The following is a 23195-nucleotide window of genomic DNA, read 5'->3' as shown; positions in this document are numbered from 1 at the left end:
TATGGCCTATCTATTCCATCTCAGGTAGCTACTAGTCCGCGGTTAGAACTCGGAGACAAGAACAGTCAACATGGGGTTTCAAACTTTTGCAACGCCACTGTAGATGTATGAATTGAGTGCCTTGATGCTTTATTGCCTTACTGCCTTACCGCCTTAATGTCTTGGCAATTAAGTGCCAAGAGGCTAATCCTGATGAGGTAACCCAAACATCAACCCGCGCAACCCGCCTAGCAACGCCCCGGGGCTCTCCTCTTTACTCGTATCTTCTTCATTCGACCGTCCGAGTCTATCTATCTGATATCTGGAGATGGTTTCCCTCCCGCTTCCACGTGTTGAGTCCCTGGCGGAGTCCACCTCCTTCAAACTCACCGTTCTCCCCTACCTATCCCAGCTGCAGTATCTCCCCGCTAGCTTGCACGAAGCTGGCCGCGATCTGGGTAGCTTGAAGGATGTTTACATTGCGACAAACCCCCTGGTCTCCGCCATTGCGATAGGATCGGTCTTGGCTGCGCTTTTCTTCTTGGCTGCCGAGCTCAACCGTAACTATTCGCAAGTGGACCGCTTCTGGAGTATCTTGCCAGCGGTGTACAACGTGCACTTCGCCGCTTGGGCTCGCCTGGCCGGCATCCGTACCCAGACCTTGGATACTATTGCCGTTATCACTGTGCTGTGGAGTGTATGCGCCCATTTTTTTTAATTGAGCGCCACCGATCACAAGCTAACTGGGTTTATTTTGAATAGGCTCGTCTGACCTTCAACTATTGGCGCAAAGGTGGCTACCAGATCGGATCTGAGGATTACCGCTGGCAGATCGTGCGCAGTAAAGTGAACAATGTCTTCTTGTTCACCATATTCAACTTCTCGTTCATCGCTGTCGCACAGTCGATCCTGCTACTCTTGATCACCTGCCCCACCTACGTGTTTGTTGTTGTCGCAAATAGCCAGGATACCGAAACCTTTGGGCTAGCAGATCTCGCATTCTCCCGTGCGGCGTTCTTCTTCATCATCATCGAATACTTTGCGGACCATCAGCAGTGGAACTTCCAGACTGCCAAGCAGGAGTACCAGAAGAACGCACGCATCGCGGGAGAAAACAAGGACCAGTACTCTCCTGAGGATCTGGAGCGTGGATTTGTTGTGAGCGGACTCTGGTCTTGGTCGCGCCACCCCAACTTCGTCGCCGAGCAGGCTGTCTGGCTTACCTTGTACCTCTGGGCCTGCTACCGTACCGAGACCTACTTCCAGTGGGCCGGACTCGGCGTTGTGGGATATATGATGATATTCCAGGGCAGCACCCGTCTGACTGAGGACATCAGTGCGGGCAAGTACCCTGAGTATGTTGAGTACCAGGCCCGTGTTGGCAGATTCCTGCCCCGTCTGTCTGCCGAGGCCTCGAAGCCCAAGAAGGGCAAGAAGGCCGCTGCTCCGTCTGAGGAGGAGCAGGTTGACGACAAGAAGAGCAACTAAGTGCATACGGATGGGTTTGAAGTGGCTACAAATGATGCTATCTCCTTTCTTTTCTGTCATATATCAAATTTTGTGAATTCATCTAATTTTTGCTGCAACTTGAGGGTTTGGCTTTTTACCGAAAAGAAATATAGGCTATTGACCAATTCAAATGTTTAGAATCATTAGCTGTTTGCTTTACCCTATCTCACTACCAATAAAGACATGTAGGTCCCACCTATCTAATTATTTCTTCCTAGTAGTGATGGCTGGGTCGACATCGTTTTGTAGACAGTCTCAATTGCAAACCTGGAACAAGGTTTCATCACGCTTATATCATTTAAGTACGCAAGCCACGAGATTATCCGTAACCGAGACTAGATTCTTTATTAGAATGGATGCAAAGAAAACCTTTGTTCACGGTTGGCGAACAATAAACGACCAGCCACTTCGAAGCAGAAGAGGAATCGAGTATCAAAAAGGCCATCGAGTTACGTTGGATTTGAGGAGGCATCAAACTAAAAACATGTTTCAAAGTTTCTTATAGTACAATTTCCGCGAAGGTAGAAGCATGAAACCCCAAGATAGAGGTTAGGCGGACACAAGAGACGATAGAATCCCTTCATATTTAGTCGCGACATGGTAGAAAGGAAGAAGGGAGTTGTTTGTGGAGAGACACAATAAAGAGGTGGGAGGGGGGGATTTGAGAGAAAAAAAAAGGAAAAGTAGATAGGAAAGGGGATGCAAATCGATAAATACAAAAAAAAATCCAAGGACACGGTGATATCACACTCCCTGCAAAATTGACTAAAACAAGCCCGCCAAGAAATGCAGACAAATCACGAAAGAATCCATCTCACTGAGCCGTCTATCATGGCAAAGGAGTCTGATCCTTACCTGAGGCCTCTGGGTTCTGAGTTGGCTCAGGGGGAGCAATGGTCGCACCACCCTTACCATCGAAGTACTTGGCAAACTCTCCAGACTCGGGGTAGGGGCGCGGGCCAAGAAGGCGGATCAGATCATCACGGCCAAGGACCTCCTTGGACAGGAGTTCCTCGGCAACGATGCCGACCTCCTTCTTCTTTTCAGTCAGAAGAGTGTTACATTGTTGATAAGCCTCATCGATGATGCGGCGGACCTCAATGTCAATGCTGCGGGCAGTGTCTTCGGAGAAGGGCTTCTGGATTTGTTGTCCGTCCTCCTCGTAGTGAATGAATCCAAGCTTCTTGGACATACCAAACTTTGTGACCATAGCAGTAGCCATGCGAGTGACCTTGTTGAAGTCGTCACTGGCACCGCTTGTCACAGTATCGAAGTGGAGCTCCTCACTAACACGGCCACCAAGGGTCATAGCCATGCGATCCATGAGCTGGTTGGTGTTCATCAGGTAGGTATCACCCCCAGCAGGAAGGTACTGGGCATAACCCAAGGCACCCTGGCCACGGGGGATAATGGAGACCTTGAGGAGCGGATCGGCCCACCGGAAGTACCAACCACAGATAGCGTGGCCGGCTTCGTGGTAGGCAACGGTTCGCTTCTCCTCGGGGGACAACACCAGAGACTTCTTCTCCAGACCACCAATGACACGCTCAATGGCCTGCTCAAAGTGCTTCATGACGACCTTGTCAGCGTTCTCGCGAGCAGCTAAAAAGAGGCGGAGTTAGCATTAATCTGGAAAATTGACGGCGTACTAGTAACTTACCAACAAGAGCAGCTTCGTTCACGCAGTTGGCGATATCGGCACCAGCAAAGCCAGGGGTCAGAGCAGCAAGTCTACCCTCGAGGTATTCCATGTTCTCATCGGTGACAATCTTCTTCAAGTGAACGCGGAAGATCTGCTTACGGCCATCCATGGTGGGACGATCGATACCAATGTGTCGGTCGAAACGGCCAGGACGCATGAGAGCCTTGTCGAGAACATCGGGTCGGTTGGTACCGGCGAGGACGACGACTTGCTCAGAGGTATTGAAACCATCCATCTCAGTCAAAATTTGGTTGAGAGTGCTTTCACGCTCATCGTTACCGCCGCCGAAGTTTTGCTTGGCTCGAGACTTTCCAATGGCATCGATCTCATCAATGAAGATAATACAAGGAGTGTTCTTTCGGGCGTTTGCGAACAGATCACGGACACGAGAGGGACCAACACCGACGAACATTTCGACGAATTCGGAACCACTGACACTGTAGAAAGGCACGCCAGACTCACCGGCGGTAGCCTTGGCGAGTAAAGTCTTACCAGTACCAGGAGGACCAGAGAGGATAGCACCGCGGGGGATCTTAGCACCGAGCCTCTGGAATCGCTCCGGCTGTTGCAGGAAGCTCACAAATTCCATGATCTCGACCTTGGCCTCGTCCATACCGGCGACATCAGCGAATTTGATCTTGACATCAGTCTCGTGGTTGAACTTCTTAGCACGGCTCTTGCCAATGCCGAAGATTCCGCTTTGGCCGCCGGCGCCACCACCGGCACGGCGCGAGAACCAGAAGATACCAGCAATCAGGAGTAGAGTAGGAGCGAAAGACATCAGAGCACTGCCCCAGGGGACTTCATCAACATAGGCAACGGGAATCCGCTCCCCAGAGGGAATACCAAGTTCATATTGAGCCTGCTCCAGCTTCATTTCGAAGCTTTCCACAGATCCAATGCTGAACAGCACATGCGACACAGGTTGGCCATTGGATTCGGGGTATGCTTGAGCTGAAGCCTCACGGTTGAGATCAACCCGAACGCGGCTGCGGTTCAGAACAGTCAATTTCTCCACAAGACCCTTTTCAAGGTAGTTGGCGCGGAATTCCTGCCAGGTGATCTCCTGAGCACCAGAATCTCCAGGGAAAAAGCTGCGGTAGACGTAATATGTGACAACTGAAGTGATGAAGAAAGAGGCGGGATCAAAACGGAACTCGAAGACCTTGCTACCGGGAGGGAACTGGTCTTTCTTTTGCTTCTTTCCCTGCCCCTTCTCCTTCTCCTGCTCTTCCTTACTCTTCTGCTCTTCCGGCTTGTTATCCTTGGCATCCTTTTCGCCCTCCTTCTCCGGCTGCTGTTGCCCCTTCATCTTTTGAAGTTCCTCCGGGGGGATCTTCATGTCGCGAGCTACTTCTTCCCGTGCCAGCTTGTCGGCATGCTCATTGGCGTACTTGAACAACCACCGCACCATTCGGAGGTAATCCATTAATGAGGCATCCTTATAGTTTGTCATGAATTCCTTCAATTCAGAGGGCAGGCCGTTTTTCATGAAGTGCTTCCGGACTTGTTGGGTTGACTCATGCTGCGACTCAGGGATCCGCGACTCAATGTGCTTGATGAACTCATCGAGTTGTTTCTGTTCCGTCTCGGTCAACTTCGATTCGGACTTGTTCGGATCCTCTTCTTTGCGGCCATCGTTCTCCGGGCCGTTCCCGGTGGACTGGGGATTCCGGGATTTGTCGTCCGGGGGAGTCGGGCCTCCAGGACCCTGTGTGGCGAAGCTCCGGACACGGTGCGATGTAATTAGGGACGAAAGCTTCGATTGAGGGAGTCGCACGGAGGACGGTCCAATACGACCGATGGAGTCTGTGGCTCTCCTCGAGAATCGAGCAAGGTTGCCTGGCCGCCTCAAGAGGGTGGCCATGGTCGAGGATTAGAGAGCCCGGAGGGCTGGTAGGGCGGGAGGTAAAGGTGATCAATCGGTTTCGGTTGCGATGGACAACTTCGCGCAATCCATAGATGGAATTGGAGGTGCGGTGGGAAGCTCTCACGCCTGCGGCCAGGTTCGGCGCATCGGGTTTTCTGCCGTTCCGGCTCTGAGTCACGTGGACATCGGAACCCGGTCGAATCGAGTGGAGGGTGGATTTAGCGGTGTTAAGCCATGGAGTTACTTGGCATGAGAAATCACTTTAAATGATAAGGAGAAAGAGAGGGAGAGGGAGAGATGTGATTCTCAATATACATGAAGAGGGGATATGTAGTACTATGGTAGTATGATGGGAGATGTGGGAAACGCCCGTTCCATGAACCCAGAAAGAAAATTATGAACTCCTTGTAGCTCCCGCTTTTTGCAAACGCCATAATATGTGAACCATTAAATGCCAGCCTATCATTTCATTCTCTGGTCATGATCATTGAGGCTGGCCATTCGAGCCAACACCACCGGATTCAAAAACGGGGAAATTTGTAGACATATCTGCCCAGTCCCATTCAATCGTCATTGGCATCTGCCATAAATCCTGGGGAACAAATGGTTGCTGGAACGACCCGATATTCGGACTGGCATCATAGGAGCCTTGGTCGGAGAAAGGAACATTGCCGAATTGTTCCGGGCTAAGCATATCTGGGAACTCTTGTCCAAGGCCAGGCATGTTATGAATGTTACTTGGGAGATCATTAGGGAGGCCAGCGTTTGAAGGAACAGAAGGGTCATTGCCAAACTGTTTGGCATGGTTGGCCGAGGTAGCGGGATTATTGGCAAACATGGACGGTGAGAAAGGACCAGAGGTTGAAGGTGCTTGTTGTGTTTTGGGTCTTGGGGATGTTGTGGTCTGTCCTTCTTTTGCCTCGCGCTGTGATTGATCGGACTCACCAGGCGCAGTCTTTCGCTTCTTTCGTGCGTGCGATTCTCTCTCGGCCTTATCGAGAACCACTTTGGCAATTCTTTCGAACTCTCCACAGAGCCCAAGCATGCGTTTGATGCTTCCGTTGGATTCATCAGAAACCAGAGTGGACAGGAAATTAACCACCACATTCATCAACTTGATATCGGAACGTGCACGGGCATCACCGGGGTTTTGAAGGATATTAGCGAAGAGTGTGACGAGTGCAGATACCGGGTAGTAGAGGATCAGCCTAAAATGATTATATATTAGCAGACGAATATGGCGAAGAGACATGCGAAGAACTTACCAAACGCAAGCAAAATCTCCCTGGGGGATATACTTGATCAGATTGATCGAAGCTCTTGCTGCTGTCACACATAGAACGGCTGAAAGGAAGACTCTGGGGTTCAAAGGTCGAGCATTTAAACCTTGAATCGCATAGTTTGACAAGCGGCTGGTCCAATATCCATGATGCACAGACATGCGGTGAATTGTAGTCAGACAGTTATAGTATGAGAACTGAAGAACAACGACGTGAAGAAGAAGAGGGCCGTGGGTGACTTGGATTTCATGCTCGGGGCGGAAGTCGACGGGAATGTTGTCTTTCCAATCCTCCAATTCCTTATCAAGCTCACCAATGGTATTGAGCAGTTCCCCATCGGACTGTTTAGAGGCCTTGGCTGAGTAAAGCCTCTTGTAAACGCTGCTTTCGATGGTTGCAAATTCACAAAGTGACCTGAAGAGATTGAATTTGCCCTTGCCATCAGCAAGTGGGACATTCCCGACATTGTCAGGTGGATCGTCGCTGGGAAGCTCAACATTCATGTCATCGTCGTCCTGTACAGGGGGTCGCCCGGATCGAAGACAGATACTATTTCGCGGTTAGTATAAGTACGAATGTATGATGGTGAGGCCACAAACTCTTTATCAAGGCAGTATGCGATCCAGAACACACGTTTCCGTTGTTCCACTTCGACTGGATTGAGCCCAAAGCCAGAGCCGCGTTTGTGCAGTCCAATACTATGAGATAGACGAATTGCTGCGGCGACAAGGAAAAAGGCTGGTTGGGGATTAGGTGTGCCCTGAAGGAAAAGTGACTGCGGTTTTGTTAGAGAAACCAGATGGGAAAAAAGTCGTTTGGAGAATACTAACCATGCCCAACAATGCCTGAACACTCAAGAGGTCCGTATTCCTCATTGTCAATTCGGTCAAAACACCCATAGCATTCTTCAAGTACAACCACGCTTTCTTATCTTCTTCGTGAGGAACCAAATTGCTCATCACCCGAAGTCGATGTGAGATAGCGAGGACGACATTGATACTGGCCCACCAACCAGAGCCTTCATAAGGATCCCGAGAATATTGTTTTTCCACGAGATGCATGAACGTGGCTTCGTGGAACAATGGAAACACGCAATTGAAATTCTCAAAAAAGTCCTTGAACAGAGAAAGCGCCTCTTCCTTCGGTGGGAGGGGCTTGAAGACCCGCCGAGCGAATATATCGCTGAAGATCTCCGGTTTCCAATACATCCACTTATTGTCATCAACGTAGGCGGACGAGATCATGTCTTGGAACGAAGTATCACCGGTCTTTTCGTTGACCCATTGAATTCCCTTTGGAGAGAAGATAGAAAACCCGGACGAGGAGCCTATAGATTGGTTAGAAGAGAAGAAATTTCTTTGAGGAAGAGTAAAATATACCGATGTATCGGGTCTCGCCGCAATTGTTGGTCACAAGCGAGCACATCATGTCTGATAAGGCTTCCACCTCGGTCTCTGACTCCTTCTGTGACTCCGGGGATGTAGCGGCCGTGCGCGGGCTCGAGCCCGAATCCATGTGCGGTGTCGTATTGTGAGAGGCGGGCGCGGTTTGCTGGGTTGCACTCGGGGTTGTAAACTTATTCGCAGTTCTTGCAGCGTTTAAAGCGTTCGTCCGATCCGCCAGTCGTTTTTCGAGTGTTCCCAGATCGGTTTTGCCATTGTCGTCCTCAGAGAGAAGTCCCGACAACCGTAGGAGGGACTCCATGCGACCCAGGCGGTTCTCCAACCCTTCAATGTATTTGGCACTGCAAATCCATCAGATATTTCTATTCTCCGATATAGCTTCTCGCCCTTGGCGGTATAACATACCCTTTGGGGGGATTCCGTTTCTTTTCAACCTGAGTGAAAACACAGTCCGTCTTATAGTTGCTGCAGTGCGAGCACTTGGGCATCTTGCCGTCGCACTTGATCTTCTTCTTCCGGCACATATCGCATGCCTACAAATGATATATGTTAGCCTCGACATGAGTGGGAAGAGGGCGTTCCAAGTAAGAGATGCATACCCTGGCAATTCGTCGTCGTTTCGCCTCGTTGGTCTCATCCCCCGCGCCTAATGCCGAATCGTCCGCGTACATAGACCCCGCAGACATGCCGGCCATGTGCGAACCATCGTGGGGGTAGCCACCGAACAGTTGGGGCTCCTGGTTCATCATCATGTCAAATCCGATGCCATCGCCATCCCCCAGACCGTCCATTTTGAGAGTGATATTCTTTTTGCTTCCCGCTTTTTCGCGCGCTGGAACTTCCGCGGAGTGGAGTCGAAAGGAGAGGGCGGTGTTAAGTAAGAAGCTGCGGGGCTATCAGGCGTCTCGGAGACGCGCTTTTTCCGGAGGTCCCCTTGGAGGCGATCGTTGCGAGAAGAGGGTCAGGGGGGAGGGGATAATCGTCGAGGTCGGTTCCAAATGGATGACGCATGTAACGGAACAAGGCAAAAAGAGAATGGTCTTTCGGCGAAAGAAGGTTGTTACTAAGGACGACCCGCTGAGTCAACCTAGTGTGAATGCGAATGATATCTAGCGTCCTCTGTCAAAGAAGTAGCCTGAACTAAAGGGGTAGTTTAATCTAAAGCTCCAGTACTCCGTATAAGACACGCAAAGCCTGCTGCCTTAGTTAAAAGCCAAGAACGGGATGTGGCGGTGCGGTGCGGATGTGATGAACTCCGTCCGATCTTTCGTCCGTTCGGCGCCGAATCCATCTGGTCCCGCTATCAATCAGGCACAAAGTGGATGACCTCGTGGAGTCTCCCGGGGAAAAGGGGACATAATGTACGTACCTGATGGACTATGGTTTAAATCTACTTTCAAGTTAGACCCTTTGTGACTTTCTGTTGCACTTTGCTTCCTCGATCGGAGGAGGATGTTCACTACATGGTACCTGTAGGACACAACTCGAACCTAAAAACTTGGTGGTTGACGGAGTATGTACACCACTTGCCGAGGCGTCCGACATGCATTGCTGGAACGAGAAAACGATCAGCGGTCTCATGATTAATGACCACTCGCTAATCCTGGGAGTTTTCGGCGCGAACGGGTGATTTGAAAGGTAGTCAATCAAGAAAATAGTATATAATTGATAATAGTACATTCAAGGAGGAGTGGCGATCTCGTATGAGTATATGACCATGTGATAGAGTACAGAAAGATTGTGGGAAGAACGGTCTGTTCCGCCCATCAACCTGGGAAATATCAACCAAACGCCACGCTATGTATGCACCCAGAATCCAGCCAAGATCTCCCGGGGCGTGCAACGCCGTAATGTCGCGGCGCCGCGGGCCCGCGGGCCCAAGGAGACAGGCACCACGTCTTGGCCGGAGGAAGGGGGCGATGTTTTAAACGACCAGGAACCGGGGGCATTGTTCAGACATGCTTTTCGAGAAACTCCTTGGCTTCGTTGATCTTCGTAGCCAAGTACGGGCTGCCGCCGCGGTCGGGGTGGTTGAGCAGCATGAGTTGGCGGTGCTTCTTGGTGACCTTGTCCTTGGTCAACCGGCGCTCACTTTCAATGAGAAAAGAAATGGTTAGATTCGTGAAAATGTGTATAATCATTTTGGTTCAACCCGGGAAGACATACGAAAGCTCGAGGATCAAAGAGGCCTCGCGGCGGTTCATGCGCGGCTCGAATCCTCTGTACAGCGAGTCAGTAATCTCGAATCCAGTAAACCCCTTAGATACCTAAAGTATCAAACGAACCCTTTGAAGAAAGCCTTGCCTGCAGCGTTGACGCCACCTTGGGAACGGCGATAGGCGACCAGACCGGCGCGGCCCTGAGAGAAAACAGTCAGTTTTGGATCTCGTTGGCATCTCCGAAACAGGACTCACCAAGAAAGCAGCGGTAGCAATACCGAAACCAACAGCAAGAGTGGATGCCATTTCGAGGGATTAAGAGGATGAGGCGAATTGAGGATGGATCTGCTTCGGAAGCGCAAGAAGTCCAAACGTTTGGGTTCGCGGCGGGAAAAGTCAGCAAGTCCCCCTTCCCAATCGGGTTTAGCGCTACTCCTCCACGCTCCCAAGCAAAAAAAAAACTTTTGGGGAAATACAACTTGAAGTCCAGAACAATCACTCCCAGCAACCATGCGGTAAGTTCTATCCCCCTCTTTTTTGGAACACTCCGAATCAGCATTGACTCTTCTTTTCTAGCGTGGAGACTTGTCATTTTTGTTCCCGCCCCGCGTTCCCGGGCAAGGGAATCACATTCGTCCGCAACGATGCCCGACAATTCCGATTCTGTCGGTCTAAGTGCCACAAGAACTTCAAGATGAAGCGCCAGCCGCGCAAGTTGAAGTGGACAAAGAGTCACCGTGCCGCCCGCGGCAAGGAAATGATTGTCGACTCTTCGCTCGTCCTCTCGCAGTTCGCCAAGAAGCGCAACGTTCCCGTCAAGTACGACCGCAACTTGGTCGCCGCCACCGTCCAGGCCATGCAGCGCGTGGAGGAGATTCGGCAGCGCCGCGAGCGTGTCTTCACCAAGCGCCGTCTCGCTGGCAAGATTGCCCGCGACCGCAAGCGCGAGGAGGACCGCAAGGTTGTCGCCTCGGGCGAGCACCTCATTCGCAAGGAGCTGCGCGAGCAGGCCGAGGGCCGTCCCATGGAGCTCGACCACAACAAGGTCGCCAACAGAGTCCACGGCGAGGAGAAATTGCGGCAAAAGAAGAAGGCCCGCGTTTTGGTGGATGGTGGAGTCGAGGAGGAGATGGATATGGATTAAGGGTCTCGTCTTTCTTCTCTTCTCTCATCTGGAGGGACATTTTTTCTTTTTTCTTGTTTTGTTTCTTTCAATCTCTACGACACGATTACTGGAGTTGGGCTTGCATTGTCATTGTGATCACGGTGTTCTTACCCTATGGTACCTTAAAAAGCAATCGATATCACCTGCTTTACGTTCTATCAGCAGTAGCATGGTCTTCCCATGAGATGAAAACTCTTTTCTCTCAATTCGAGTAGTAATTATGTTAACTGCTACCAGTAGCATCTAATGTTCCACTATATTTGATGAGGGCATCGTAATAGACTGCAGTCATTCATGAATTACATGTAGGGAATGTTACTTGTGCATCGTCTGTCTAACATCACTCAGCATAACAAAACCAGCATAGCAACCTTTGCCGAGGGACTTGGACTTAATCTCCCTCCTGGGCTATTATCCACTGGCAGCTGCCTACTCATTCATCAGACTCAATAATAGTCGGAAAATAAATTCGCGAGTACTCTCTGACTCCCCAGGGCTGGCATCCGTAGTAGTCTGTATTAACTCATGATGTTTCTTATTCAACAGGTATTAGTAGTATGTTTGTACATAACTAAATCCACGGCAGTAGACCCAGCTAGCTAGCATACTGAAAAACTTTCCATTGGTCGTGCCCAGTGGTGCCTATAACCTCTCGGCAAAAGGGATTAATGTACATCTATCTACCCTGCCTCATTTTGGACCTGATACCCTTCGCAGGATGCACACGAAACTTGCTGGTTTTAAATCAGATTCAAGTTGAACGCACATTGTCACACAACATTTGGGACTCAATTGGGCACTGAGATCAAGGATAGCACATCCCAAAAGAGAAAGATGGGGTTCTGCATGTTCTAGACATTCCAGCCGGCGTGCCTCGTTTCCGCCTGTTTTCATCTGGGCTGACTAGTTCGTATTGAGAGGATTTTCCGAGGAGAAGTAATTACGAATGTTGTTACAGAGCCTATAATCTACTGTTGTTATGAAACATCTCGTACTAGTACTACTGGCATGTCTACGAGCTCCAAATCTAGACACTGACTATCGTATGATGTAACTTGAAATGGCTTTGAATACCTATAGCTAGAGCCATGAAGTACTGGGTTGGCGCTAGTATGTCAGTAGTATAGTACTAGAGACGTAAACATTACTAGGTGCTACTTGGTATCTTACGCAGTTCAAGTTATATACTCACTACCCCGAATTGTGAGAATTAAGCAATTGTGTAGGTAGTAGAATAACTTCGCCGAGGGAGTGGTAGAGTCTTATGGGGAACACTGGTAATTTTGGGACGTTGCCGCCCTGGTAAAAACATTGGGTCAATGGCGGCTATGGAGCCTCGTATGTATGCGAAGAATCTCTAATTTAATGGTTTATATTCATTGTGTGCTCGTCCGCAGGTTCACTGAATACATATGGGAGAGTGAGAGAGTGTCAGGAAAGGAAACGGAAGAAAGAGAGCGGACGATTTAACACATGGGATATTGGGGTTTCAAGATGAGTATGGTGTATATGTGCGAAGTGGATGCGGGAAAAAGAAATAAGATAGACAAGGGACGAGCACAAAAGGGCATGAAGGATGAGCAGGTATGGGATATGAGTGATGATAGATATGCGCCGGCCAATCAAGGCCATTTATGCGGTTTCCAGAACAAAAAGGAAACGGCAAAAGAACTAGTAGGAGCATCAAGAGGAAAAGAGAAACAGGACCAAGGAGACATGATACATAGGATCCCCACCAAAGTGCAATAAAGGTCCCGAAACACACGACTTGCGAAGTGGGAACTCAGGTCCAAGTCGTCAGAAAATCAGATAACTCGGTCTAGAGCGCGTTCCTGCATTATGCAAGCGTGTAGAAAAAATAAACATGTAGACAAGAAGGTTCCCAAAGGAAAAAAAAACGCTCAAGCTCGTACATTTCGTCGTGATAAAAGTCGTCGCCATGCGTAAGCGGCTGAAGTGACGGCTCCACAGGCAATTTCGGGCCAAATATCAAGAGCACTACTCTTCCATCTGGCCAAAAACACCATCGTCATCGTCATCAGCGGGAGCACGGCGGCTACCGAAGTCCACGTCTGCGTTGCGACGGTGCCGGGTCTCATTTGTCTTGGTGTCACTAGTTCGCACTCCCCGTTCGTCAGATACCTTGTAGGACAAAGATGGGTTGAGGGAAGCGGAAAGAAACAACTCGGCATTGGAGTCACGGCGGAGAGCGTCGTTAATGGGACCCGAGTGGCCGAGACCCGGGCCCTGGTTGCTCGGGTGGCTGCCAGAGTCGAGGTAGCGGGCGGGCAGCGGCGGCACAGGAGGGACATCAGGGGTCATAGAAACTGGCCCTGTGCGGGGAGTGCCAAAGTTGCAGAGTCCGATGGCAGCAGCCAAATCAGCCTCATCTTCCTCGTTGAGTCGGGTGTCGGCGGTGGATGGACGGGTGTCAACGCTGGACTTGCGGAAGTGAGAGAAGGCCGGCGAGTGGAGCGGAGCGCTGCCGTTGTACGAGCTCGAGGGGATCGACTGGTAAGAGCGGGAGAAAGCGGCGAAAGCGTTACCGATGCTGGGGCGCTTAGTCCAGTTGGCCGGCATGCCTGACATCTCGAAGTCATCGTCCTCTTCCTGCTCGTCCAGAGGTGGCGGCGTTGTCTCAGCCGAACTGAGTCCATCCCGTACATCCGACGAAGCGTCCGGTGACGCAGAGGAAATAACCGACTCGACTTCGGCGGACTCCTCGGGAAGTTCGTCCAAAGGGTCGTTCATGCCGACCAACACGGTGGCGGCCTCCAGCAGCTGGACTTGTTGGTGCTTGGATATGAGTAGTTTCGAGGTAATCGCCCACGCCGGGTCGTGTTCCCACCTAAGTTACCACAAACAAAAGACGTCAACCAGATGCCACCAGTGAAATCAAGGAGTGGGAAGGAGGGGGAATGGGATGGTGTCGGGAGTTCAATGACCACGAGGGCGACCTGCACAGAGCCGACATGGCGCATGCTCCCGATCGAGCAAGGAGAAGACGACCGGGCGGTATGGGGAATACACACATATGCTTGGACAAGCAGCTGCCATGCTTATACCCTTTCCCGCAACGGTCGCAGCGGATTGAGGCCGGGTTACGCCTCCCATCAAGCTTAATTTGAGCGCCTTCGCTGGCTCGGCGGTTTCGGCCCTTGGAGATAGCCTTGCCGTCCGCATCAGAGTTGCTCGGGGAAGCCTTGCGGGCGACCGGTGGTTCCTGGCTAGGGCTGTTCATACTCCGGGAGAGATACGAACTGAATCCCGAGGCGCCTCCGACCGAAGTAGATTCCAGTCCCTTGCGGCCACCCAGGCTGCGGCGGTGCGCGCCCATGGGGAGCGAGGTAGACTCTCCGCCTTCCTGGAAAGAGGCGGCGACCGCGGCGGCGGCATTGGCAGCGGCGGTGGTGACACTCTTTCGACGCGTTACGCGATGATTGGCATTGACGGCACCGAGAGAGATTGAGTGTGCGTGTTGACGCTGGTTTGGGGGGAGAGGACGCGAGAGGGACAATTCCTATACGGGTGGACCGGTGACACATCATTAGCACCGGGGTGGACTAGGAACACGGGAGAAATGGGGGAGAGAGAGGACACCCAAAGTAGGTTCCGTGAATGGCACATACCTTGAATGAGGCCATTGTGGGAGGGCTTTCTGGCAATCTATCTTTTTGAAAGCCCCTAGAGTAGTGAGAGGCACTCAATTCCGAGTGGAAATGGGTGGAATGACGCGGAGGGTCGAGCGGCTAGTGGGTTTGTTGGGATGGGAGTAGTAGGTATAAGAGATCTGAGTGGTGAGTATCGAAATGAGAGAGAGATGAGAAGAAGAGAAGAGCGAAAGGTTGGAAGATAGATGGGGACGAGCGAGGAAGTGGTAATGACTAGAGAGAGAATAGGAATTCCCAAAAAAAAAAAAAAAAGGAAGGGGAGAAAGAGGAGAAAGAAGGAGGAGCAGGTCCCGGTATGGTGTGGCCCACCAAAATGGCTCATTGCTTTGCGGGGGCTTCTCCCTTTGAGCATGCGGGGGGGGCAAAGAGGATCTTCGCTTGTAACACAGTGCGATAAATCTGGTTCGATCTACTCGTTTTCATGTAGCACTTTACCTTTTTTTTTTCTTCTATAGCCTTTTTTTCCTTTACTACAGGGTACTGAATAATCTAAAAAGATCTCTCTCTTCTTTGTTGTAGAGGGGCGACGTTTTGTGCGTCGCAAGGCCCTCTCGGATGATGCGATAACCATGGCTCCACTTCGCTTCTGATCCGGGTCGCATGGACAGTGAACCTGACAATGCGAATATGTGGCTTGTACTCCGTACGGGTTTCTAAATTGATGTCAACCCCCCCCTCTACTTACAGGAGAGGTATATGTATCCCCAATGGAGAGAGAGCCTAAAAGGTCCCCCCCTCCTTCTCCTTCCCCTTCCCCTCCCCTCGGAAGATACCCTGCAGGGCAGAGTTTAGTTAGGGTGGTTTTTTTTGGCAGTCGGCGATTTGCGATTTGCTGCCAGACACCCTGGACCACGGATGGATCTGGAACCCCAGGGCCCGACAATGGGACGGTCGAGGGTCAGACCGAACAAGGCAGCCTGGCACGTTCTATCAGGTTGCTGCCTGCATTGGATGGAAAGAAAGCCCAGGGAATAGAACAACGAGTACGGGAGTGCTGGAGTACTATGGCATATCTGTTGCCTGACGATCACCCGCCCCCGAAAAGGCGAGGGAAATGGTTTCCTGATGGACAATAACGAACGAGGATGAACAACGGGAGGGCCAAGTGACTTAGTTAGTCAAGCTGGAATGAGCCAGTCAGATTGGGAGGAGGAGAGAGTTGATCACCTGCAGCACATCGACCGGTCTAGAGGCTGGCCACGAGTGGAGGCAGTGATGTCATCCTCCAAACAGGGTAGCGATAGGGGAAGTCATGGGATTACCTGATTACGTGATGGGCACTGCCACTGCTGCTACTGCCACTCATAGTAGAGGTAGTAGTAGTAGTAGTATACAAAGTTGGTCTGTACAGAGTGCGGCGTACTACTGCACCTCATTTACTCGTACATCTACTCTCCTATGGCTACACCTCACCAGAGCTATCCCACTGTGGTACGAGTACGCCTCGACCTCCCGGGCACTGGGCACTAGCACTAGTACTGGCATTGGCCCGCACTGGCCTGTACAGAGTAAGCCCGCACAGCCTGTCCAGCTGGACTCGCATTCCCGACGATCAGATCTCCTCTCGCGCCAGCCCGAGCGCTAAGCCCGAGGATCCTTGCCCCCTCCAGCTGTCCCCCTTGGCTCAGCTGCATTACTTCTGGGCCTTTGCGCCCATCGAAACAAACCATTCTGGCACATTCTCAAGCTCCGGTCCCGGCTCCATTCCTCGCATAAAACATGGGCCGGGGTTCCTGCGGCTGACACCCGGGGGGAAGGGCGCTGCTGATCTCTTTCACCCGGGAAAATAAATAAAAAAATAAATACAAAAGTATTCCAGCAGATTCGATAACCATTCGATCAGCTCTCTATTCACCTGCAAATCACCATAACAATTCAAAAAATAACTGCAAATGATACCGGCCCAGGGTCGAAATGGGATGTTTCGCATCCCAACACAATGGACAATGGCCCCTCCATGACTCTGTATCAGAACCCAGCTCCACTATGATGACATGTTCGTCACAAACACTACAAACAACTTTCTTTTTTTTAGGAGCCCGATACGAGTAAGAGAATTATACCTAATGTGACGACCCTATCTTCAAGGTGTGCTGGATACGAAGTTACCTTGACTGCAATTGCAACAATTACAATTACATCTCGTGGAACCTCGATAGGGAACCTGGATACGCGTGGAGTGCCAGAAGTCTGCTCAAAAACAAAATAGACCAACTTGAAAATCTACTATGCTACACTCTCGTGTGCGCCCCCTCCGCCGTCCCCATCAGGCTACTTCTATAGCTTCCGCACCCGCACCGGACTTCAAGGACAATGATCAGAACGAGATAGAAGAAACAGCCGAGGATTTCTTCGAGTCGTCCATACCGAACCTCTTCCCAGACGATGCCCCGCGTTCCTCGGCAATCCAGGCCAGCATCTTCTCTACACGTCCCCAGGCTTTGGTGATCTCGAGATCGCAGTGCCTTCCTACCCGACACAGAACAAAGCTGCCACCGACGAGGGAGAGACGGCCACAAAACAGAATGGAGGTGCAGATGACACAGGTCGAGTCCAAGAGGGACGGACACTATTCGCACATTTCGTGTGGAGCTCAGGTCTGATCGCTGCAGAGGGTATCGAGAATGCGCATATTTACGCGACGGATCCCACGGCGATGGGAAGAGAGGCGTACCAGATTTGGAATGTCACAGATCAGAGTGTCTAGGCGCTGGTAAGTCACAACCTTTTGAAGGAGGTCCTATATTCGTTCTTCGTTATTGCTCTACGAAGAAGCTCCATAATGATCCTCTGCTGAGTTATGATACTGATACTTATTGCTTCGCCAGGTGCCGGGCTTCCCTCCCTCATCAGCAGCCTTGCCAATGCATCCACCGTCGTCGCAACGGACCACCCCTTGTCCCCCGCATTGGCAGGTGCCATCCAATTTAATATAGACCACAATCTATGTAACCTCTCACCAATACCCCCGGCCAATGTTTCCATTCAGCCACATGAGTGGGGCGTCTTGGACGATCCATTTTCCCAACAGAACCGAGGCGCCTTCACCCGCATCATCGCTGCTGATTGCTACTGGATGAGGGGCCAGCACGAGAATCTCGCTCGCACAATGCAGTGCTTCCTAGCCCCCGGGGGCCATGTGTGTGTAGTCGCAGCGCTTCATACAGGCCGAGCTACCGTCGCACACTTCTTCGAAACTGCTCTCAAGAACGGCCTCAGAATCGAAAGGATTTTTGAGCGGGATATCATGGCAAAATATGACGATGGCCGTGAGATTCGACGGGAATGGTTGCCCAAGCGAGACGGCGAGGGCCCTGGGACTCGTGCAAGGTGGTGCATTATTTGCGTATTGAGACGGGCCGAGGAGTGAGGTCACTCCTGCATTTACATTTAGGTTTGCGTTTGTATCCTCTCGCTTACGAATGTACAAGGACGGGTTCCATAGGGTCTTTTTCCAGCATGCCCATTGAGACCATACTATGATAATGACAACGAAACCCGGTCCGTTAGATGAGATAGAAAATACCATTTGCATATTTAGACATCATTCGTGAGGAATTTGAAATAAGTATCAAGAAAAACCTAAGACACAACTCTCTGGAAGCAGACTGTACACACACCCTGTCCTTCCTGTCCCCCAAATCTAAACCGGGGGTACTCAACCCTGCCCCAGACAATAAACCGGTCAGAACCCTCGGCAGCCGTAAACCAATGCACAAGCTCCTCCTCCGTCCAATTGCAACTCGTTACAATCAAGAACCCTCCAGTCCGAATCAACCGGCGCACAATACCAGGATACCGCTCACAAACTTGGGTATCCTTCGCATCCCCAGCCAAGGAGATAGCATCGAAAGTCCCCTTATCAAGCACGATATCAAATCCACCGCGAGCATACGGAAACCACGAAAGCGTCTCATCCGTATCAGCGGGCGAGACCTCTGTCCCAAATGGGGAGAGAACAGCCTTGGAACCGAGAATATCCCATTCCTCAAATTGAATCTCACGAGGCTCGACAAGAGCATTTTCTGAACTCAAGTCTCCCGTCCTATCACCACCTGCATCTTCATCAGAATCCTCCTCATCCTCGGAATCAGTATGATAAGCCGAATGGCCCCTCGTCCGCTGTAACTCCCTCGCCAACCAAACGCTCTGCGCCGAATAATCCACCCCAACCAGCTCTCCCCGGAACCCACCCTTTTTCCTCAAGAGGGCAAGCATGCTTCCATTTCCCGTTCCCAGGTCAAGAACACTCGGTTGCGCAGACCCGCGCGTGGCTCGCGGGGAGAGAGGGAAGGACGAGCGCGTCAGGAAACGGAGCACTTTTTCCGGGGCATTATGTTCAGAGAACCAGGAGGTGCCGGGGTCATCCTCGTCATTGACGGAGTCTGCATCTGAATCTTCGTCATGGGCGGTCTCATCGTGAGCGTTTTCTTGTTCTTTTTCCTGCTCTTCTGTTGCGGTGGGGTTGGAGATGTGCGCGAGCGTGCGGGCGTAGTATGTTTCCCAACTTAAGGTGGTGATTACAGTTAGCTTTTGGTCAATTTTCTTGATCGTAATTGTGATGGGGATGGCAAAAAAAAACCAGCGAATGGTAGTGTAAAAAAAAGCAAAAAAAAGGGCGCCCAGGTACAGTTCGTATACCCCGCCCTCTGCTGCCCCTCGCGGGGTCACTTGGAGCAAGCTCGGGGGTTATCGGTGCGTATAGGAGCTTCAATGGCACTTACTAGTCTTTTGTGCCCAGCTCACTGGGCGATAGATAGGTTGGATGAGCTTCTTCTGTCATTTTGTGGTTCGTGTGAGGTTGTTGGTTGCGTGGAAAAATTCGGGTGACGTTCCTTATCGCTTTATCACCTCCCCAGAGGTTACCTTAATCTAGCCCCGGGCCGTGGGCCTGAGGTAAGGTCGACATGGACCCTTCCACCATGGGACAACTGGAACCAAATTAATGATTCCTTGTTGAGTAGATGATTTTCCTGTTAGGATGAGTAGTGTCTACGGGTTAAATAGGTTAACTATAGCTTACAATACTACGACAGGAATCAATTATAGATCAAGCTCGAGGCTTCCATTTCTATAGACTGCGCACAGGGGGTATTTGTTATTCCGTCCTCGACCGATGCATCGCAGAAGTTTTGCGCACGGGAGAGGAATTCAGGAACCAGAAGCAAGGGAAAGAGAGATAACGAAGGCCTTGTCACATCAACAGATGTGACAAGAGTCAAAGGAAAGATAAGCGAAGGCTGGGTTGGCATGAGGCACAACTGATGCAAGGTGTAAAAATGTGGTTGGCGCAGTTATCCTCCAAAATAATAGTATTACAGTTACCCGGACTCAAGGGGTTCGATGGTTTCTCCCAGGATGAGTCCGTGGTATTCATTTTCGCACCCATGACGCCGGAAATGAATTCAAGGAGGGGGAGGAAAAGTGTAGCAATAGGTTCGGCGGGTTTCGAGTGTGAGACCTGCCGACTGCAAATAGAAGGTAATGGTAAAAGGCGATGAGCGACAGCAAAGCCCGCTTTGGTCATGGCATCATCAGTCCGGTCAAAAGGGTATATGACTGGAGAAGTAGAAGGTTGGCAAAAAGAGAAAGGCCGGTGTTGAAGAAATAAATGATTCTTTCAGAATCGATAAGACATGCAGAAATGTCAGGTCGTAGACTCATTTCAGGCCCTGGATTCGAAGAGCTACTTCAGAATACCAGGCGCCGATTAAAGGAACTCGTCGATGCTCCTCATGATAAGAAGCTCACCTCCTGTTGGAGGAGAACGAGGGTCTGCCGTTTTGTTGGCATACTGGGCGGGGTTGGACGAAGGTGCAACAGGCGGAGGAGAAGCTGCAGCAGAACGATCGATTCTCAGATGTTGCGGTGGAATGGACGGCACAGGGGGAACCATGAACCCCGAGGTTCTGGGTGAGAATATTCCACCCGGTCCTTGGCCGGGAGCGTCACGCACGAAGACATGAGTCTGAACGAGAGGATCGCAGCTGCTAACACTGCGTGGCAAGCCTCGCGGGCGACCCGATGCAGGTTCGATTGACTGGAACTTTTGGCGAAATGGTAGTGGCCGAGGGAGAGGCTGCGTTTGGGCGATTTGTTCCCGTTATCGCTGGTCTTCGGTCGAACCGGACTCGTGGATGGCAGGGTCAAGTAGCCCATTGAAGGCGCTTGCGCAAGGCCACGGAAAGGCGATTTAGCACGCTCCATAGCTTCTTCTCGTTCGGCTCTTGTCACCTGGGGTTCAGAGCATCTGCGGCCGGTCGAGACAAACCATTCCCGAGGAGCGGGTTTCGATGAGGCTCCTCGTAGCAGCCGCGAGCGGAAGTCCGTCAGCTGGTAGATGAGGCTCATGTTGGGACCGACCCATTCACTGCGCGCCTTGACCTGCTCATACATCGAATTGAAGTCCATGTGTCGGTTTTTGTAAAGGCCGTAGGCGATCACCAGCGACGCAGAGCGACTGGCTCCAAGCTGGCAATGAACAAGAACCTTCTTGCCCTCGTCAATACGGTCGTCGATGAGTTCACAAAGTGGCAGCAAATCATCGAGAATTTCCGAATTGTGGTCCCAGCTAACATGCAGATATTCCGGTGTTGTAGACATGGAGGTTTGCGTTGGTGTTGTCGGAGTCGGAGTGGCCGATTCAGAGTCGGAAGGCTGGAACTCAAAGGCGGATTTAAAAGAAATTTCAGAGATGGCAGTTTGAGGATCACCGTTGGAAAATCGCTTCGAAGCTCTGGATGCATTGCGCCAGGTGCTCATTACAGTGTTATTACGCTCTGTCCCCTTCTGGTTGTCGAATGGGTTGGCGACTTCTTTGGCAACGTTGATCACCACATCAAACTTGGCAGCTTCTTCGGCAGTAGGCTCGAGGTACAAAAACACTCCAGAATCGTATATCCGAACGGGTCCATTCGGGTAACCACGCGACGTTTTGCGGGTTGACTCTCGAGAGTCTGGATGATCATCCTCCTCTTTCAAGCCATGAAGAACTCGGCTTGAGAAAGAAGAGCTGTCCTCCTGCAGGGATGTCATAGGAGTGATCGTGTCCTCGAAAGAAGTGCCCGAAAGCGGGCGTAACCCATGGTGCGATATTGGGCGTGGAAGTTGCATGCCACCACGTGGAGCAAAGGAAGGGGATGTGATCGAGGCGAGAGATGGCGAGGATTCAGCATGTCGCAATGACTGGTGCCCGAGCGGAGTTGGCGGGACAAGATCAGCACCCTTTTCTGAGAAGGACTTGTCGAAAGCGGGTGTTTGGATAGTGAGGTTGGCGGGGCGTCGACGGCCGGTCTTAGGGGCCATTGGGATGGGAGATGGTGGCGCAGAAAGGTGGGTATTGGAAGTTGACTCCATTACCGAGGCAGTTGCAATTGGCGGTCTTGATTGCGATGGTTGGGGCACACGCAAACTCAGGTTCTTCAAGTTGCGCGCGCGTTTCCCGCTGGAATCGGAACGGGCCATGTTCGGCGAGCTCAAAAGTCGGGTGCTGTCGGCCGACATCATGGACCTCGGCGCCACATCTAGAGGGCGTACGGGAGGTGTGAATTTAGGGTAGGAAAGGGGCATGGCGGAAGGAGATTCCGGCGAAGAGCTGGGGGAAATATCCCCTCCAGAAGGTGAGTCAAAGGGCGAAATCGTCGTGGTAGGAGAGGATTCTGTGGAGGTCGAGGTCATCGACGAGATGCTCTCGCGATGGGGGTTGGGAGATGGTAGCAAGCGCCGAGCTGATGTAGTATTCACAGGAATATGGGTCGGAACCTGAAGAGGATGGATCACGTTCTCTTCCTCTTTATATCGCTGCGGCAGACCACCATAAACGGACATGAACGACGGGAACGAGTCCGGGAAGGACGGTGGACTGGTTTGTACCGGCATCGTTCGGGGTCTGTAGTGGTGGGTGGAAAGGAAGGACCCTCTCAAGCCCACCGCGGTATTTCACAGGAGGGCAAGGGCAGCCAGGCTAGAGAGGCATTCGTTGTGATCAGAGTGTGGAGGTAAGTTTGCTGCCTGCGCAAATGAGGCCCGCGGTTCCTTTTCAAGGTGATGTCAGCTATGCTTCCAAGATGATCTAGGTGGCAAGCAGCAAGCAGCAAGGGTTGGAATAATGATCGACGACTATGCAAAGCCGGTAGGAAATATTCCCAGACACGAGTTGAATTTCCCAAGAAGACCTCACGTCTCTTATTTTCCTTCGTAACGATGCATTTGGTGGTGGAGGTGACGGGGGATCCCACTGGGTGGTCACAAACGTACCTAGATTAAGAGTTGGCCCGAGTGGTTGTTGCGCAACAGATGTGGACAAAGGGCGCGGAGCGAATTGAAGATGGGCGAAGGGATCGAAGGAGTGACAGAGACAACCGAGAAAGGGTGATTTAAAAAAAAAGAACGAGAGGGAGAGAAAGGGAAAGGCGGTTGAATTGGAGAGAATGCCGGGTAGGGCCTGAATGGGTGGGC

At 51.4% G+C, this 23195-nt stretch overlaps 9 protein-coding genes across 9 annotated transcripts; 3 read left to right on the top strand and 6 right to left on the bottom strand.

Moving 5' to 3' along the window:
• Positions 1-307: 307 nt before the first annotated feature.
• On the top strand, positions 308-1467 carry N7481_004514 (DUF1295 domain protein; the record flags this gene model as incomplete). The annotated part of the gene is made up of 2 exons (XM_057263733.1): positions 308-676; positions 742-1467. The coding sequence occupies 2 exons, from the start codon at positions 308-310 to the stop codon at positions 1465-1467; spliced, it is 1095 nt and encodes a 364-aa protein (XP_057125394.1).
• An 850-nt stretch (positions 1468-2317) lies between these two features.
• On the bottom strand, positions 2318-5057 carry N7481_004513 (ATP-dependent metallopeptidase FtsH/Yme1/Tma family protein; the record flags this gene model as incomplete). The annotated part of the gene is made up of 2 exons (XM_057263732.1): positions 2318-3090; positions 3149-5057. The coding sequence occupies 2 exons, from the start codon at positions 5055-5057 to the stop codon at positions 2318-2320; spliced, it is 2682 nt and encodes an 893-aa protein (XP_057125393.1).
• Positions 5058-5544: 487 nt separating this feature from the next.
• atrR (transcription factor atrR) lies at positions 5545-8534 on the bottom strand (the record flags this gene model as incomplete). The annotated part of the gene is made up of 7 exons (XM_057263731.1): positions 5545-6268; positions 6326-6889; positions 6940-7115; positions 7171-7667; positions 7720-8084; positions 8149-8276; positions 8343-8534. The coding sequence occupies 7 exons, from the start codon at positions 8532-8534 to the stop codon at positions 5545-5547; spliced, it is 2646 nt and encodes an 881-aa protein (XP_057125392.1).
• Positions 8535-9695: 1161 nt separating this feature from the next.
• Positions 9696-10208, bottom strand: pam18 (putative mitochondrial DnaJ chaperone (Tim14); the record flags this gene model as incomplete). Its single annotated transcript, XM_057263730.1, has 4 exons — positions 9696-9834; positions 9910-9963; positions 10029-10102; positions 10158-10208. The coding sequence occupies 4 exons, from the start codon at positions 10206-10208 to the stop codon at positions 9696-9698; spliced, it is 318 nt and encodes a 105-aa protein (XP_057125391.1).
• Positions 10209-10412: 204 nt separating this feature from the next.
• N7481_004510 (uncharacterized protein) lies at positions 10413-11046 on the top strand (the record flags this gene model as incomplete). The annotated part of the gene is made up of 2 exons (XM_057263729.1): positions 10413-10417; positions 10479-11046. 2 exons carry the CDS (start codon positions 10413-10415, stop codon positions 11044-11046), a joined length of 573 nt encoding a protein of 190 aa, XP_057125390.1.
• Positions 11047-13065: 2019 nt separating this feature from the next.
• N7481_004509 (putative C2H2 finger domain protein) lies at positions 13066-14711 on the bottom strand (the record flags this gene model as incomplete). The annotated part of the gene is made up of 3 exons (XM_057263728.1): positions 13066-13915; positions 14100-14587; positions 14697-14711. The coding sequence occupies 3 exons, from the start codon at positions 14709-14711 to the stop codon at positions 13066-13068; spliced, it is 1353 nt and encodes a 450-aa protein (XP_057125389.1).
• Positions 14712-16966: 2255 nt separating this feature from the next.
• Positions 16967-18108, top strand: N7481_004508 (putative nicotinamide N-methyltransferase; the record flags this gene model as incomplete). The annotated part of the gene is made up of 3 exons (XM_057263727.1): positions 16967-17132; positions 17177-17437; positions 17567-18108. The coding sequence occupies 3 exons, from the start codon at positions 16967-16969 to the stop codon at positions 18106-18108; spliced, it is 969 nt and encodes a 322-aa protein (XP_057125388.1).
• A 212-nt stretch (positions 18109-18320) lies between these two features.
• On the bottom strand, positions 18321-19521 carry N7481_004507 (putative S-adenosylmethionine-dependent methyltransferase; the record flags this gene model as incomplete). The annotated part of the gene is made up of 2 exons (XM_057263726.1): positions 18321-19245; positions 19463-19521. 2 exons carry the CDS (start codon positions 19519-19521, stop codon positions 18321-18323), a joined length of 984 nt encoding a protein of 327 aa, XP_057125387.1.
• A 927-nt stretch (positions 19522-20448) lies between these two features.
• dspD (putative protein-tyrosine phosphatase) lies at positions 20449-22616 on the bottom strand (the record flags this gene model as incomplete). The annotated part of the gene is made up of 2 exons (XM_057263725.1): positions 20449-20647; positions 20695-22616. The coding sequence occupies 2 exons, from the start codon at positions 22614-22616 to the stop codon at positions 20449-20451; spliced, it is 2121 nt and encodes a 706-aa protein (XP_057125386.1).
• Between the last annotated feature and the right edge of the window lie 579 nt (positions 22617-23195).

This window comes from Penicillium waksmanii (assembly GCF_028829765.1).
Source record: "Penicillium waksmanii strain IBT 27052 chromosome Unknown utg000004l:1.0-5674109.0:1.0-5678898.0, whole genome shotgun sequence".
NCBI lineage: Eukaryota > Fungi > Ascomycota > Eurotiomycetes > Eurotiales > Aspergillaceae > Penicillium > Penicillium waksmanii.
This window is presented reverse-complemented; position numbering and strand designations above follow the sequence as displayed.